The following is an 18,044-nucleotide window of genomic DNA, read 5'->3' on the forward strand; positions in this document are numbered from 1 at the left end:
AGGGAACTTTTGGCATGGTGAGATTAAATCCATGAAAATTCACCTCTGTGTGTGACTGTAGTTAACTAATGAAACTGTCACACCTCATTTAAGTAATATGAACCATTTTTTTTGGTAGGTATGACCGATCACAGCTGAGAGATTATATCACTGGGCTGTCCCAGAGTTTCCTGTCTACAGCATGAGTCTACAGCATTATAAATTTACACACTTCTTAGGGAGTGCATTTAACTGAAGGATAACACTAGCACATTGCTGCTGTGTCCAACCCTTAGACTATGGCTCTGAAGATTTGTGAATGCTGGTCCCTGCTCATCTTCCTCTTCCTCCCTTTTTGTCTATGTCAGGAAGAATACTCGGAGGTGAGCGTGAAAGATATTGCAAACTTGACAAAAGTAGTTGAAAACCCTGAAGCTTCCAGGTATTTAAAGAGCGAACAGACTGAAGCTGCAAACCATATAGGTGGGGTTAATTCAAGACAGGCTGCAGCTGACAAGACAGGAAAAGTACAAAAAAAGCCGAAAAGAAACAAATTTGAAACTAAGGTGATAGAACAGCCAACTTCTAAGGTACTCCAAACTGATTTTATACACAAAGATGGTAATAGTCCTGAGGCAGCAAACTGGAGTAATGTGAATTTTAGGATAACAAAGTTTAGTTGATTTTCAATTAATGTTTAATTTTGGACAAAATTCTAATAATTTTTTTTGTAGTCAAAGTAAGGAGAGAAATATTTTTGTTATGTTTATTGTGGGATTGCTCATGAATTTGTCATGTTACTGCTAAAATTAAGCAATCAAAACAGAAGTGGATGCTTTTCAAATTGAATAATCAATGACATTATAATAGAATCATTAAAAAGAAACAATTTAAACCATATCTCCTATTACACTTTCTTGATGATATGGCAGTGAAAATGTATAAATGAAGTTTCTCATTATTTTTTCCCTGAACTTAATTGAAGAAGATATATGAGAATTAACTTAAAATTTAAAGTGTTGTAACCTTTATTGGAAATGTAGCTTTGAAAATTTTTTCCATTTTAATGGTCGAATGTTTTTATAATATTTATGGTTTTGTAGTTTCAGTCTAACTTGTAAAGGTTCGTAGGCAGTCGGCCAGGACAAAATAACCTATTTTGAAAATATCAAATTAAACAATGTTTTCACAGAGGAGTTGCACTGTAGTGATTTTGAATGCTTTTGGCTTTGCTGTAATCTAAAAGCTACACTGCACAATTATTTTTACAGTAACTTTTCTCTATGAGTACACAGTTATAATTTGTCTGACAAGAATATGCATGGAGTGGTGATGTAAGTATTGTTGTTCACGTGACTTAGATATTTAACTTAATATAGTTGAAAATATTTTTTGAATTTTCTTGCAACTGTGAAGTCATGCCAATGTATTCCCATATGTTACATTACTCAATGAACAAGTTAAGCAGGCAAATCTGACAGCAAACCAAGAATGATTTTACACCAGAACCTTCAAATGAAACAATGATTGAATTGTAACTTGTGATCTTCTTCAGTCTTGTCAAAAATAGAGCAAATAACATAAAAAAACTGACACTTCCACATGTCAGTCATAGGAATGCCAGCAATGATTGTCAGCTACATTGGTGCTTGCTTTATTACTGCAAAGTAACTTCCACATTTTTCCTAAGACTGTTTAATATTTATCGTCTTGAAGTTTCATCTAACTTTCATGCAAATATTCTGTCTCATTGACTTTAGTAGCTAAGTGTAGCAGCAGATTTCTTATTTTAATATGGAGTGTACAGAGAAAAATATAACTAAAGTGATAGAACAGTCAACTCCTGACAACACCATTATGAAGACTACCAGTACTACCTCAGGGTAACTGAAATAATGGTGTCATTTCTGATGCTATTCATAATTCAAAAGTGTATCTTCAAAATTCTTACTAAGTAAATAACAGCAGTGTTGAAAGTTTTACCAGAAATGTGACTTGTAAACAAGATGAAGATCGCTGTTTTTGTGGGTTGCAATGCCTAAATGCAATGTTTTATACTGCAGTTGATTTTTCAAATGTCTGTTATGATACTATGGTAATAAATACATCTTTGTTGAATTAAGTTCTGGTTGCATTGAATTTATGCTTCAAATTTTTTTTTTCATGTAATCTTTTTAAATTATGTATTTAAACATTCCTTTAACTATCAGCCATGCATTGAAATGTACACTAGAGTTTATTTCTCGTATGTTATGTAATGTATGTTGAATTATTCTATTTTTGTTTATTTGATGGCTTTGTTCTGTACACTTTGGCTACTGACATATATATGGTCAGTCATTTCACCTGATGGAAACACAAAGACTATGTTTCCTGCATACAGAAAGTAAAGTAAAAGAAAAAGTGGGAGATAATTGGCAAATATATAAAAATCAAATATAATTAACCCAATCCTTACTAAGCACTAACTCCACCTCATGTCAAGTTCTATTGAAAAGCTGAAGTATTTTGCAGTCAGGCTATTTTAACTGCTGACCATTCATTTCTTGCTAAACTAACACACAGAAATTTCTAATGGTGAATGGGCAAGACTGTGGCAGATGGAGGTCCATGAAAACAAATGTGTGGTTATCCCTTTTAGAATGAAAAAGCGTTGATCAGAGTACTTGCTAGATAGTGGATATCCAAAGATACTTGGGGTTCAGGCCCATAGATATTTAGATATTTAACATGTCATGAACAGGTGCAGAAAATAATCATGAAGGCTAATGGAATGCTACACTTTATATCTATAAGATTAGGGTATCAGATTGCAGAAGTTACGCTGCAGCTATACAAACCCTAGTTAGACCCCACTTGATGTATCGCAAGCAGACCTGAATAATATACTTTAGAAAGGATATATTAGCCAACGTAGGTTTACAAGAATGCTACCTGGACTTCAGGGATTAACAGATTAAGTTATGAGGAGAGATTGTGCATATTAAGCCTATTTTCTCTAGAATTGGGAAGGTTAAGGGGTGATCTGATTGAAGTCTTCAAGATATTAATTGGATAAGACAGGGCACATAAGGCTAAACTATCCCTACAGGTTAGAGATTCTAGAACTAGGTGGCATCATGTAAAAATTGGGACCAGACCTTTCAAGAGAGATGTTAACAAGCATTTCGACACACCAGTGGTGGTAGAAGTTTGGAACACTCTTTCACAATAGCAGTTGATGCAAGATCAGTTGTTATTGTTAACAGTGACAGATAAGCTTTTAAGTAAAGGTATGTGGGATTATGGGCCAAAGGCAGGTTCACGGAGTTAGGCCACAGTTCAACCATAATCTCATTGAATGACAGAACAGGCCTGAGGGACTGAATGAGCTGCTCTGGTTCCTACATTCCTAACACTTCGTGCAGTTAACAATTTGACATCCTTGTCCACCAGTCAATGGAAGCGGACAGCAGGTGCTGTAAGCAATTAGGAAGCAAATTATATATTGGCTTTCATTGCTTGAGGATTTAGGTTCAGACTAGAGATGTCTTGCTGATGTTATACCAGGCCGTGATGAGACCGATGTATTGCGTGCAGTTTTGGTCTCCTTAGCTTAGAAAGCAGACACTTACCTTTGAGGGAGTGCAGCAGAGATTCATTAAAACGATAATATTGTTGGCAAGACTGTCCTATGAGGAGAGATTGGTTTGACTGGCCCTATATTCACTAGATTTGGAAAAATGAGAGGGATCTGATTCAAATATATAAACGGACTAAATGCAAGGAGTCTGGAACCAGTGGGTACAGTTTCGGGTTACAGGATAGACCATGCCTGAATGTGATGTGGAAATCTTTCTTCACTCAATGGTTACTGGACTTGTGAAATTCCCTACAATGGAAGGCTGGGGAAGACAAGTCATTGAATATATTAAAGAAAGGGATAGACTCCTTTAGGCTTGAAAGGTATTAAGGGATATGGGGAGAAAACAGGAATATGGCATTGAGATTGAGGATCAGTCACAGTCACATTAAATGGGAGAGCAGTTTTGAAGGGCTGAGTGACCTATTCCTCCTCCTATACTATACGTTTCACTGTTAAAAGGTAGAATTTAATGGAGCACTGCATCTTCTAACGCGACTGGTTAGTTCAAATTAGTTTGCCCTGTAAATTGCTGGAATTACAAGTTGATAATGGCATGTTGAGGTGAATGGGCAGCAGGGACATAGGTGAACAACACAACCATTAATGCATCTCCTTAACCAGTAGGATTAAAGGATTAAATATTAAATAAAAGAAGAATTGAAGGTGATTGGAATGTATGAATTCAATGTCAAATCAAGCATGCCACAAGCAACAAAGGGAGGAATATTACGTAAGTAGTAGGTCTCTTCTGTCAGCTGGAGACCCCAGAGAAGCCTCTTGTTATCTGTTGCTTCGTAATACTGACAGAAAGAAGTGCTGGTCAAGCACTTCACTGGGCAGTACAGGCCATCCCTGAGATCTAGGTCTTTGTGGTGTAAAAGAATTACTCCCTGAGAGCTTCAAGCTTCAAGTGATGAGGAACTCTCTGCTGCTGGTCAGCACTATGGCTGTATAAAATAACCTTTGCAGAATTGATGAGGAACCCAGGTCATAGGTGAGGTGGAATAGGTTTTCAGACATTATGTCAATGTTGCAGGAAAGTGTTTTAGGAGGAAGGGTATGGGTTAGATCTCAGTGGACACTTGCTTTCTCGATGCTGGGTCCTTTGTTCAGGCAATGAGTGTCTTGAAATAAAGGACTCTCTGCCAGAAGCTTGCTGGGAGGGTTTGTTTTTCAACCTCCTGATGAAGTAACTCCCTTGTCTGCCACCAGGTAGTTGCTAAGGGCTGTTGGAATGAAGTCCTTGAATGGGCATTAATTACCTACTTAAAGGCCTGAATAATCCGCCAGGCAGAAAGGCTGTTCACTAATATTTCTGCCCTGTGTTTAATAGGGCTAATGTGGTGATGGGCAGCCCATACCTTATGACGTGGTTAAATGCCCTCCTGATTCCTAACTCACCACCAGTGCAGCAAAACATTAAATTTTACCCAAAGAGAAGGGGTCAAAGGTTGGATTCAGAGAAAGAGAAAATAAAAAGACAGAAAGTAAGAGTAGAAGAAAGTTTTTTTTTAAATTAAAATACTCATTCTGCCAGAATGTGACTCTATACTTTTAAATGTATCAGAGATACTGAACTTTTACATAATCTGCCATCTCAAGGCCCAGAGAGATGGGAGAGTTAATCAAAAGGGCAAGTAAGTGCTGGATCCTGCAAGGTATCAAAACTATTCAAATCTCATTTCTGATGAAGGGTCTAGGCCCGAAACGTCAGCTTTTGTGCTCCTGAGATGCTTGGCCTGCTGTGTTCATCCAGCTCCACACTTTGTTGTCTCTATACTTTTAATTGTTTGTTTCGGGACTAGGGAGGTTGATTGTTAGTAATCAACAAAGTACCATATTATTAAAAAGGGTACTTACATGATTAATTACTCGACTTAACATTCTGTGCTATGTTTCATATAATTAATGTGCAAGAACAGCAACTCCATAAAATCCTGGGAGCAATTTGGTTTTATCCTTGGAAAGCTTGCTGGAAAGTGTAAATCATCCAGAAACTTCTGACAACAAGCAATTCATGTAGCATCTCTTCCATACCACAAATATTTGGTCATTTTTTTATAGCAATACCCAAAATATGTACTCACATGCCATTATATTTTCAGTACATTCTAGGCCAACATAATTTATGGTAATCAATTATGATATGATTGTGACATTATTCATTTGTCTGTCTCCATCAAAAATTGTGGGGTGCAAGTGTTTTTTTATCGTCCAAGAAACTATGAAAATTACTTTAACTTTAAAATTTGTTATCCTAAAATCAAATGCCTTGAGTGACTTTCTAATCTTTTCAATTTAGCTCTTGCTGAATTGTACTTGCAAATTAAGAATTAATTTTTTCGTTTTGAGGAACAACATGAGATTGTGGATAGGCCTGCTCATTTCGAATGTAATCGTTGTTGTCACCGAGCAGAGCCTGGTCCCCGTGGATGGCCTGGTCCTCCTGGCCAAGCTGGTATTCCGGGTGAGTTATTAATAGCATTTTTTTAACAATTGCCTTATTCCTTTCCAATTTTAACCCTTTTTTTATTCCTAAAGCTAATTACTGCCATTTAAGACTGAGTTGAGGAGAAATCCCTTCACTCAGAAGGTGGGGAATCCATGGAGGAAGACTGTGGAGGGCAAGTCACTGTTTAGGTTTCAGAAAGATACAGATAGACCTTTAGACGCTAAAGGCGCCACGAGGTATGGAGAGTGGACAGAAGTTATGACCTTGATGTAGAGGATCAGCTATGTTCATATTCAATGGTGAAAAAGGCTAAAAGGCCTATTCCTGCCACTATTTTCTATGTTTTTATGTTTTTTTATCATTGCATGCAAATCAGCAAAACTTCCAGTAGGTCATCAAAATTACCATTCTTCACCTGAATCTATGCAAACTGTTTCATTGTATAGATTTAGGATGCATTTATCAGGAGGGACTGCAATTAGAACATAGAACATAGAACAGTACAGCACAGAACAGGCCCTTCAGCCCACAATGTTGTGCCGACCATTGATCCTCATGTATGCACCCTCAAATTTCTGTGACCATATGCATGTCCAGCACTCTCTTAAATTACCCCAATGACCTTGCTTCCACAACTGCTGCTGGCAACGCATTCCATGCTCTCACAACTCTCTGTGTAAAGAACCCGCCTCTGACATCTCTATACTTTCCTCCAACCAGCTTAAAACTATGACCCCTCGTGTTAGCCATTTCTGCCCTGGGAAATAGTCTCTGGCTATCAACTCTATCTATGCCTCTCATTATCTTGTATACCTCAATTAAGTCCCCTCTCCTCCTCCTTTTCTCCAATGAAAAAAGTCTGAGCTCAGTCAACCTCTCTTCATAGGATAAGCCCTCCAGTCCAGGCAGCATCTTGGTAAACCTCCTCTGAACCCTCTCCAAAGCATCCACATCTTTCCTATAATAGGGCGACCAGAACTGGACGCAGTATTCCAAGTGCAGTCTAACCAAAGTTTTATAGAGCTGCAACAAGATCTCACGACTCTTAAACTCAATCCCCCTGTTAATGAAAGCCAAAACACCATATGCTTTCTTAACAACCCTGTCCACTTGGGTGGCCATTTTAAGGGATCTATGTATCTGCACACCAAGATCCCTCTGTTCCTCCACACTGCCAAGAATCCTAATCCTGTACTCAGCTTTCAAATTCGACCTTCCAAAATGCATCACCTCGCATTTATCCAGGGTGAACTCCATCTGCCACCTCTCAGCCCATCTCTGCATCCTGTCAATGTCCCGCTGCAGCTTACAACAGCCCTCTATACTGTCAACAACACCTCCAACCTTTGTGTCGTCTGCAAACTTGCTGACCCATCCTTCAATCCCCTCATCCAAGTCATTAATAAATTCATTCAGTGAATGTACAGGCTGCAGTTTAATTTTCTCATAGAGACAGGAGTGTGGTGGAATGTTGTCCACCTGTCTGGATGAGTCCAGCTTTAAAAAAAAATTACTCAAGAGACTTGACATCATTCAGGATAAATTGCAAATTCGGCTGCAACCAACGATCATTTTAAAGGTGAGCTTGTGCCGTCACTGGCAATCAGTGATAGCATCTACAAGGTACATTGCTGAAACTTGCCAAGGTGTCTTAACAGCACTTTCCAAATGCTCAAACCAGAAGGTCAAGGCAGCATAGAAATAGAAACACCACAACAGGGTCATATGTTCGACAGGGTAGAAGACTATTCATCATCAAACCACCAGCCCATATCACCTTGGGATGAAAATCGGCAACAAGGCAAAAGACAAACAACAGACCTGCTCAACAGTCATAAAGGGCCAGGAATGGGCTACATTAATGTAGATTGAGGCTTCTAGTTCATAATGATAGGATCCCCATCCTCTGGAGCTGCTGGGCAATCTGATTGGCTGACTAATCCTGCAGACATGGCAGCATGTTAGTGGGCACTGCCTGGGTTGCAGCAAGGACATCCAAAGGAAACCTGCACCCAGGTCATTCACAAGCACTGGGCAAGGAAGGTTTTGTAGAAGGAGATATTGCATCCTCATTGTGAGTTATGTTTACATTGTTTTCAAGTGTTAGATGCTTGAGACTTAGCAATACCCTGGGTGCATGTTCTGGATAAGGTTGCTCAGAGACTAACTATTTTTCAATCAAGATCAATTGTGTGAGATGAGAGTCATCAGTGTGACAACTCTTTGATAGGTCCAGGGCGTGTGGATAGTACAGGCAAGAACAATACAATGATAGAAAGCCTCCAGATAGCAAAACATCAGAGGGCTGAACCTTACTTTTATTTTTTAAGCTAATTTTCAATTTATTGAGTTTCAAGGATGGTTTCTCTCCTTTTGGTCAAGTTTTCTTGCCATGTCTTCACCAAACCTGTCTCATTAGTTTTTTTTCCTGTGCCTATGGTGCACCTTCTGTCTGATTCTACCACAATTCTCCCAAATACTGAGAATGTACAACATTGTAGTACTGTTGAGATGTCCCACAATGGACCACAATGGCTTCAGTGCCAGCTTCAAGTGTCGATTGTGCACCTTAAGAAACACTGCCTTGCACAATTCCTAGCATTTTCCCCAGGCAAGGCATAGAAAGGAAAATTGGTGTCCCACTTGGTGAGCAGGGACCTGAAGATTCAGGTCAATGGGGTGGGGTAAAGTAGGGATGGTCCTGAAGGACCAACAGAGGAGGCCGCAATGCCAGAGCATGCCAACCTGGTCCAAGGTTGTGTCAAAGTTGGTTCAGGTCTCTGGAAGAATGCACAGCAATGTAGGTTGAGGTTCGATGTCCTTCTCCACTCTGCCAGTGTAAGTGGCACTACTCTAATACTCACACACTCTCTACGTCTTCTGCTGCTGTACCTACCTCCCTACAAAGGCTCATAACATGCAATATTCTCCTTCACTCACTCACAAACATCCCAACCTCTGAGATCAGTACTGCACATACCCTGTGTGCTGCCTAATCGCTCAGTCTGGACACATCCCCAACTGCACCAGTAGTAACAACTGTACTACCCTCTTTCATCTTCAGTAATACCTGCCTCTCTGTCTCATTTCTAGACTGGTATCATTGATTACCCTTGACTTATTGTGCTGGGACCCCGTGACTGAAGGCTATCCCGCCTTGACATGATTAAGGACTGCCAATGACCATGACAAGCATCTTGGCTTTGAATCTGCACTAAATGCAATGAAACAGTGCTGTCAGACTGGTATCTCTGGCCGAGCGGCAAGGGTCAAAAAGGGAAAGCAAGGAAAGACAGGGATGCTGTGAGCATCCAGGTAGGTTCAAAGTCAGTGAGTGGTAAGAAAGGAAGTGTACAGTCCAGAGATGCAGGCTGGCCTAGTCCTTGAACTTGGGTGTAAGTCCTTGATGCTGCAATATAATTGACGCCATGCAACCCAAAGTGCAGCACTAAAGTGCAGTGGATCAGAATGTGTCACGGGGCATCTCACGGGGCACATGCTAAAAGCCAATGTCTGTGGATATCTGTGTGCATGTGGCCTGCGTCCATGGAACATGCCCTGAGATACTTGACATCAGGGTATCGAGTAAATTGAAATAAACAGATATTTAGTTGGTAATTGATTGAATGGTTATGAAGAGTAGACAAGATTTGAGGTGGAGATGAGATCAACCATGATCATATTAAGTGGCAGAGCAAGCTGAATTGCCTTCTCCTAGTTTTTACTTGTCCAATATGAGTGTTCTTCATGAGCAAACAGTGAGCTGGAATTACCAGATATCCTCACTGCCTCACATGTTGAGTATTGTCCACATCTAGTTTGCGTGTGGTCAATACTAGGATAGAAAGCTGCATAGTAATGAAATAAGATTTATAGTTAACAGATCATTAACGAGCACTTAATAGGCAGCTCAGTGCTGTCAGCACAACAGCATTGACAAAGATGTTTTTACTAAGTAGGTAGCATGGTGGCTCAGTGGTTAGCACTGCTGCCTCATAGCACGAGGAACCTGGGTTTGATTCCACCCTTGGTCAACTGTCTGTGTAGAATTCGTACATTCTCCCTGCGCCTGCGTGTGTTTTCTCCGGGTGCTCTGGTTTTCTCCCACAGTCCGAAGATGTGCAGGCTAGGTAGACTGGCCATGCGAAATTGCCCGTAGTGCTTAGGGAAGTGTATTTTCGGTGGGTTATAGGGGGCTGGGTCTGGGGAGGATGCTCTGAGGGTCAGTATGGACTTGTTGGGCCAAAGGACCTGTTTCCAGATTGTAGGGACTCTACGATTCTAATAGGTTCCTTGATAGCTCAAATCAATGAGGACCTTTTAGAGTTCTGCCCAGTATCTGTTTTTACTTGCAGAGAAATAAAAGAATTTGAAGGTAGCTAGCTATTCTCTCCTTTCATTTGCTATAAAAAATGACTGAGAGGCTGAACAATCAGTCTGTCAACCACCCTCTATATGCAGTGAAGAACTGAAAGGACTTGGAAAAAAGTGTGGAAATCATAAGGACTTGGAAGAAGTAAAAGGATGCCTTGTGGTTCCTGTGGACTGGTGCTATTGAACTGTGTACACCCAAACAGTTTTTTTTTACCAGCAATAATATCAGTTTGTTTGTTTGTCTGAGTCTGTCTGTCTGCATATGGATGAGGTATTTAAGAAGAAGCAGTTATAAGTTGTTCATTCATATTACGTTTGATTGTGATTATAACTGATTTATTGTAATAAAATGTGGTTCTTGTTAACTGTAGAAATCTGGTCAATGTTTTCTGTTAACCTGAGTTAACCAGACAGTAAAATTAGGACTTTGAGTAATTTGATTAATCTTTAATGTTTATGACTACACCAGGAGTTATGGGACCTGAGTATCAGCACATTTTTTCCATTGTGGGTCATGAAAACCGAGATGTGAGGGAAATTCTTCCTGGAAAGGATGGTGAATCTTTGGGATTTTCTACTCCAAAGGCTCGTAGTTTGAGGTTGAGCCTGATTTATCATTGTCACTGTACCGAGATACAGTGAAAAGTGGTGCTTTGCGTGCTTGACAGGCAGAATATACCTTACAAAGTGCATCAGGGTAGCAGAACAGAGTGCAGAATATGGTTAGAATCCATACAGTGTGGAAACAGGCCATTCATCCCAACAAGTCCACACCAACCCTCCGAAGAGCATCCTACACAGTCCCTTCCCCAATGCCCTGAGCTTCCTCATGGCTAATGCACTTAGCCTACACATCCCTGAACACTATAGGTAATTTAGTATGGCCAATCTGCCTAATTTGCACATCTCTGCGCCGTGGGTGGAAACCGGAAGACCCAGTGGAAACCCATGCAGACACAGGAAAGAACATGCAAACTCCACACAGTCGCCAGTCACCCGAGGGTAGAACTGAATCCGGCCCCTGGCGCTGTGAGGCAGCAGTGCTAACTGCTGAGCCACCGTGCTGCCCTGTGTTACAACAGAAGAAAGGGTGCAGAGGGAAAGATCAGAATTAACATTTGAGAGGTCAGTTCAAAAGTCTGATAACAGCAGAGAAGAAGCTGTTCTTGAATCTATTTGTACATGTATACAAACTTTTATATCTTTTGCCTGACGGAAGAGGGAGGAAGAGAGTATGATCAGGGTGGGACAGGTCTTTGATTATGTTGGTTGCTTTCCTGAAACAGCAGGAAGTATAGATGGAGTCAATGGCTGGAAGGATGGTTTGTGTGATGGACTGGCCTGCGTTCACGAGTCTGTAGTTTCTTGCAGTCTAGGGAACAGCAGGCTGCGATGCATCCAAATTGGATGCTTTCTACAATGCATTTGTAAAAATTAGTAAGAGTAGAAAATAACATTGAAATGTTTGAGATGCAAATTGGAAGATATATAAATATTAAAGATATTGAAGGATATAGAAACTTTGTGAGAAAACGGCACTGAGAAAATTAGCCATTACCTAGTTAAATGGCACAGCAGAGCCCAGTGTTCAAATAGCCCACTCCTCTCTGATATCCTCTCTTCTTATAAATAGCCTCAGCATACTTTGGACACAGTTTTTTTTTCCACATAGAGCATATGAACTTAGGAAATTTTGTGAAATGGTGGCATTACTGCTTTGTCGTTCAAATAATGTAATAAAACCTCTGGACCTTTCTTGATTCACATGGTTTGACATGACAATTTGCACAAGCATCATCTGAACTTTTGCGGACCTTGAATTTATTTGAACTTTGGCCTTGAGACACTTTAATTTAAGTATCAATTCTGTAAAGGTGTCTGCAGATAATCAAATACTAACTGACTTCTGGAGAACAAATATCTGCATTCTAATAGGAAACCATGGAAATAATGGAAATAATGGGCTGCCAGGACATGAGGGTGAGAAGGGAGAGCAAGGCCCTAAAGGTGATATGGGACCCCGAGGAGAACGTGGAATTCAGGGCATTAAAGGAGAAAAAGGACAAGCAGGCATCCCATCAGAACTCAAAGTAAGATCAGTCTTATTCTGTTCGCAACAAATGGCTATTGTGTAAAACTAATGGACAAAGGTTAGTTGTTATTCAGTAAAATACATTTAGGAACATAACAATGACATAGCATAAAATTAACCTTATCTCTTATCATTGAATTATTATTTGGATTAATCAGATTAATGTTTGCCAGCCCAAGAGCACATTGACAGTGCTATTATCACCTGTCTGAAACTAGCTGATTACTAAACACATCAGCAGTTATGTAGCAACAGCTTTCATGATATTTGCATATTTGTTCAAATGAAGTTTTCTCCCTTCAATTGACATAGGTTGCTTTCATGGCTTCTATGGCAACTCATTTCACAAACCAGAACAGTGGTATTATCTTCAGCAGTGTGGAGACCAATGTTGGAAGTTATTTTGACGTTATGACTGGAAGATTTACTGCACCTATAACAGGTAAATTGATGACTATACAGCTGGTTCATTTGCTAAACAGTGCAGAATGTAGTTTCTGTGTTTTGTCAAAGAAACAATAACTAAATTCTGGAACCACCTTTCTTAAAAGACTGGAGCTGCTTGGAGAATTTGTGCTTTTGAGTATATTTTCAGATAGATTTTTAAGTCATGATGTCAAGGGATATAAAGCAAAGGCACATCTATAGAGTTGCGATGCAGATCAGCTGTAATCTAATTAAACGGCTGAGCTGAATTGAGGGGATGACCTGATCATTTCTGTTACTAACCCTTCCTATTTTCAAAACAGATTGTGAAGTTAAAAAACTATGTGCAATTAATTAATAGTTACCACTTAATAGTTACTGATTAATGGCTATAGCTACTGATATTTATTAGCGTTTTGGGTGAATGTTAACATTCTAAGTGAGAAATGGTGTTGCCGTGGCATGGAAAATCAATAATTTTTTTACCCTATCGAATTCAACAAGCACTTCCAGGCCAGGTACGTGTTTACAAGAATATTCGTACTCCTGCTTCTAAATAGTAGCAATTTGCCAGAACCTCAAGGCCTGGAGAACTCCTCCAACTGCATCAAGCCATGTTCAAAAGATTGGGAATAATTGAATAGGGAGGTGGTAGCGATTCGGGAAGGATGAAATATTAAGTCTCAGAAGAGTCATCTTACACTGAGCATGATTCTGAATCTTGCACCCAGTGTGCAGGTTTCTTAGCTCAGTGAATTATTTCTAGTAGGTTTTCACTTTAAGAAGTGATCTTGGTGGTCAGCTGTTTTTTGTGGTGAAAGGAAGTGTAATGGCAATTCTAAAATTCATTTTTTTCTTGTCACTCTTTCTATTTTAAATATTCAAAAGAATTGTTAACAAATTTTTAACTCTTATTGTCAATTAACTCCAAATTAAAGGCGTTTGGAAAAAACGCTTTTGGATGATATTGTAAAAGTTAAATTTCATGATTCTGAGTCCGATTTGAATTGCTACAGAATGGCAATGTAATCAAATAGCAGGAGGTACATTTTAAAACAAAACAAGGTAAACAACTGCAGCTGTCAGTAAAAGCTGCTTTGATTGATAAGTGTATTTTAGGTTGTACAATTTTAATTGAGCACTTTGCTGATATTTCGACAGCAATCCATCATTATGTAATAAGGATAGTTTAATTCAGATTGAAAAATCTAGCTCAAGATGAGGGAGCAGAGATAATGGGAACTGCAGATGCTGGAGAATCCAAGATAACAAAGTGTGAAGCTGGATGAACACAGCAGGCCCAGCAGCATCTCAGGAGCACAAAAGCTGACGTTTCGGGCCTAGACCCTTCATCAGAGAGGGGGATGGGGAGAGGGAACTGGAATAATTAGGGAGAGCTGGACCGAAGATGCATAGAGGAGAAGATAGGTAGAGAGGAGAGTATGGGTGGGGAGGTGGGGAGGAGATATATCCAGCTAGTTCATCCAGCTTCACATTTTATTATCAAGCTGAGGTATTCTGAGTTCACATTATGATTGATTGCTTAAAAAGACAATTAAAGGATCATCTCTCTCTTTTATACAGTAACTGAACAGATATTTATTTGTTGATTAATCGGAGATTAATCGCTTCAGGAGATTTAAATGCTTTAAATGGATTAATGGATATTTTCACAATCACTCGTGGAGGGTGAGAACTGTAACTGAGTGTTAGAAATTCCTTTGTCATTGCCACATGAAGTCTTCCATTGTCACTAGTGGGTGAGTGGCTGCAGAGGTGACGTGGGAGGTATGATTTGACAATAAAGATATGAGGAACCATACAGGAGCAAAGATTGGCATGGAGGATATAAAGGGCGTTAGGAAGTTTAATTTGTATGGAATATATGAGGGCCTATAAATGTTCGTTGGTGTAGAGGTGTTGAAGAAAAGTGGCGTCAAGGACCTTAAGGCCTAATAACTTCCAAACTAACTGGGATGAAGGCCCTAAGTCCCCAAGCAGGCCTTTCTAACTAGCTCATCTCAGCGTCTGCCTGCCTCTGTGGCTGCCAAGGGCTTGCTATTGTGATGGGCAGAACCGACTGTACTCCCTGCTCAAGTGTGTCTGGATATATTTCAACTAGGTAGGCTGGTAAGTTGAGAGCTCAGAGGTTTCCAAACTTGAACTACCTGTCTTGGTAACCAAAATCCGGCCCTGTTGCAGCTTCGTATTGTTGACACAATTTAAAAACTTTTGGGCAGATTTTGAACTAGCCCATCTGACAAGAGTGAATTAGGCTACAGGTGAAAATAATATGTTGGAGCTTGCTACACAATAATTACCATCCATCCTGTTGACCTGCCCTTAACTGTTGCTAAAACAAAACTGGTATCAATGCACATTTAGTCAACCAAATATTCTACCTCCTATCTATGTTGAAGAAGAGACTCTGGAAAGGATTTAAAAGGCCACAGTTCAGGATGAGATCCAGTACCAGATTAACTACACCTGGTCAGCCTTCTACAAAAAACAGCACTGAACTTGAAACCAGAGATTTACGTAAGTCAACAAAGGTCCAAGTGTACAGCACACTTGATGTCATCACATTCTTCTACTGTAGTGAAACCTGGATTTTGTGTAAATGGTATATAAGAATGCTTGAGAAATTCCATCAGCTGTCTCCATCTTATGGAGTAAAGGGGAGCACCCTGGTCCTTCTTAAAGCCAGCTTCTCAAATATTCAGGCAAAATACCTGAAAGAAATCAACTTTGATGGATTGGACAAAATGTAACAATTCAGTAAAGCTTGGCCCCCAGGAGGTCTTGTTTTCTCATTTTTCAAAGGGCCAGAGTTCACAAGAGAGAAAAGAAATTGCCTCAAACACATTTTGAAAATTTCTATAAACACAACAACACTATCATTAAGTCAGGCGGTACGATGGCTCAGTGGTTAGCACTGCAGCCTCACAGTGCCAGGGGCCCGGGTTTGATTCCAGCCTCGGGCAACTGTCTGTGCAGAGTTTGCACGTTCTCCCCGTGTCTGTCCTCTGGGTGCTCCGGTTTCCTTCCACAGTCCAAAAATGTGCAGGCTAGGTGGATTGGCCATGCTAAATTGCCCATAGTGTTCAGGGGTGCGTGGGTTATAGGGGGATGGGTCTGGGTGGGATGGTCCAAAGGGCAGTGTGGACTTGTTGGTCTGAAGGGCCTGTTTCCACACTGTAGGGAATCTAATCTATTAATGGGAAGAGCTTTCTATCAAATGCTCAAAATGGATTAAACTTGTCCACGAAGAACAATCATGCTTTTAGTCATGGCATCCTATTGATGAGGCAGAGTGGAAGCAGAGAAGGAAGAAAAAGGAAGCAAATCCTGCACTCAGATCCCACTGTTTTGTGTGACATTCCATGATATGCCTCCAAAGCATAGCAAGCCAAGAATCGATCGATTCAGCCATATGATTAGGTGTTAGAAAGATTAATGTAATCCTCAAATTGAGAGACAACCAACGGCAATGACAAAATTATTACACCTCACATGTAATTGCTTCCTGTCTCAGGAGTTTCCCTGTAATATATGCAAAAAGTGTGTCTCCACCATTGTGACGGAGGTGATTGGTCATCCAGATGTCTTTTAAATTTTGCCATCCTCATGAAGGGGAGCACCTTTGTTCATGCCTTCTACAATTGGGTGCTGATGGGGTTGGTATTCAATGATCCTCCTGAGTTCTCCTTGATCCGTGCAGACAATGGAAGCTAAGAAAATGTGAATATAAACTCATCTGAGTAGTGCAAGGTTACCAAATACATCACTGCGCACTTGTGAATTTTGTATGTGGAAATATGGAGAATTGTAGAATATCTTAATAATATACATCTAGACCATAGGCTTGTGCATTCATCAAATCTCCCAGTACTTCCTCACAAACAACCCTTTAGTATGAGATCTCATCAGGTTAAGTTTACTTTTGAAGCTGAACAACTTGAGTTATACTCAATACAAAATCCATTAAATTTGACAGGTAGGAAGTCAAACAGCGTGTTCAAAGCTGAAGAAGGGTCATTGGGCCTGAAACATTAATTCTGCTTTTTTCTCTACAGATACTGTCAGATTTGATTACCTTTTCCAGCAATTCCTCTTTTTACTGCTGATTTGCAACATCCACAATTCTTTGCTTTTTTTGTGTAGGATGTTAATGAGGCCATCTAGGTGACACTAGAAATAAATGCAAAATATCAGGAAGGGATTGGCAGACTGCATAATTTTTTCTTGAAAATAGGAAGTTATGGGGAGACCTAACCTAGTAATTTGAGTTCTGAGATATTGCGGAGAGAATTATGCCATTTGTGGAGAAGAACATGACTACATAGCCAATATAAGGCAGAAAGAAACCAGTTGGTAATTCAGTCAAAAGGTTTTTAATGTGAAGAGTGGTGGGAATGTGGGATTTGCTGCCACAGGCTGTAGTTGAAGTAAAAAGTACAGATGCGTTTAAAAGGAAACTAGATAAATATTTGAGGGAAAAGGGAAGGGTGGGATGGGCAACTTAAATGAGGAATAATGGAAGAAGCCATGAGTGGAGCATAAACACAGACATAATTTTGTTGGGCCAAAATTTCTCCGTGCTATGATCCTATTTACTCAATGTAATCCTAATCCTGGTGCAAGGTGCATGTGAATGAGATTCTCATTGACTACATATGGTGACGGAAAGTTCATTTGCCCGTGTCAGTGCAGTGTATCTTATTTTTGCATATAAGTTTAACAAATACTAATTATCTTCATGCTCCTGCATTTTAAAAATAATAACGCTTTGCTTTTGCCGCAGCAACTAAATTGGTCCCCAACATTCATGTCCTAATTATACATAAGTGATTCCCACCTCAGTTTCATTATTAGCAGCAACCCTCACTTTGATCTTATTTCTTCATTGGTAACAATGTTTATAGAACTGAAAGAATCTTTTACCAAAGTCTGTTGAGCTATTCTCTTTTGGAAATGCTCTGCAAGTAGTGTTGTAATTTGTTTGACATTTATGTCGACAGCATGCCTCATTGACCAATATCATTACAGGCACTTTGCTTCTATACCCTTCATTGCAAATAAAATCCCAGCCTCAA

General features: G+C 39.8%; 1 protein-coding gene across 3 annotated transcripts in view; it reads left to right on the top strand.

The window, feature by feature from the left end:
* The first annotated feature begins 212 nt into the window (after positions 1–212).
* The window catches only part of LOC125451260 (complement C1q tumor necrosis factor-related protein 3-like), a 31,294-nt gene continuing 13,462 nt past the window's right edge, over positions 213–18,044 (top strand). Inside the window, exons 1-5 of one of the 3 annotated variants that reach the window (XM_059649337.1) lie at positions 213–569; positions 5,957–6,071; positions 12,366–12,520; positions 12,835–12,964; positions 15,369–15,525. In XM_059649337.1, the coding sequence (XP_059505320.1) occupies positions 279–569; positions 5,957–6,071; positions 12,366–12,520; positions 12,835–12,964; positions 15,369–15,391 (714 nt within the window). In that variant the 5' untranslated portion in view covers positions 213–278 and the 3' untranslated portion in view covers positions 15,392–15,525. Of the gene's footprint in view, positions 570–5,956; positions 6,072–12,365; positions 12,521–12,834; positions 12,965–15,368; positions 15,526–18,044 lie in introns of those variants that run through there. The other 2 variants (XM_048528239.2, XM_048528319.2) reach the window with 2 other exon arrangements.

Source organism: Stegostoma tigrinum, chromosome 1, assembly GCF_030684315.1.
Source record: "Stegostoma tigrinum isolate sSteTig4 chromosome 1, sSteTig4.hap1, whole genome shotgun sequence".
Taxonomy (NCBI): Eukaryota; Metazoa; Chordata; class Chondrichthyes; order Orectolobiformes; family Stegostomatidae; genus Stegostoma; species Stegostoma tigrinum.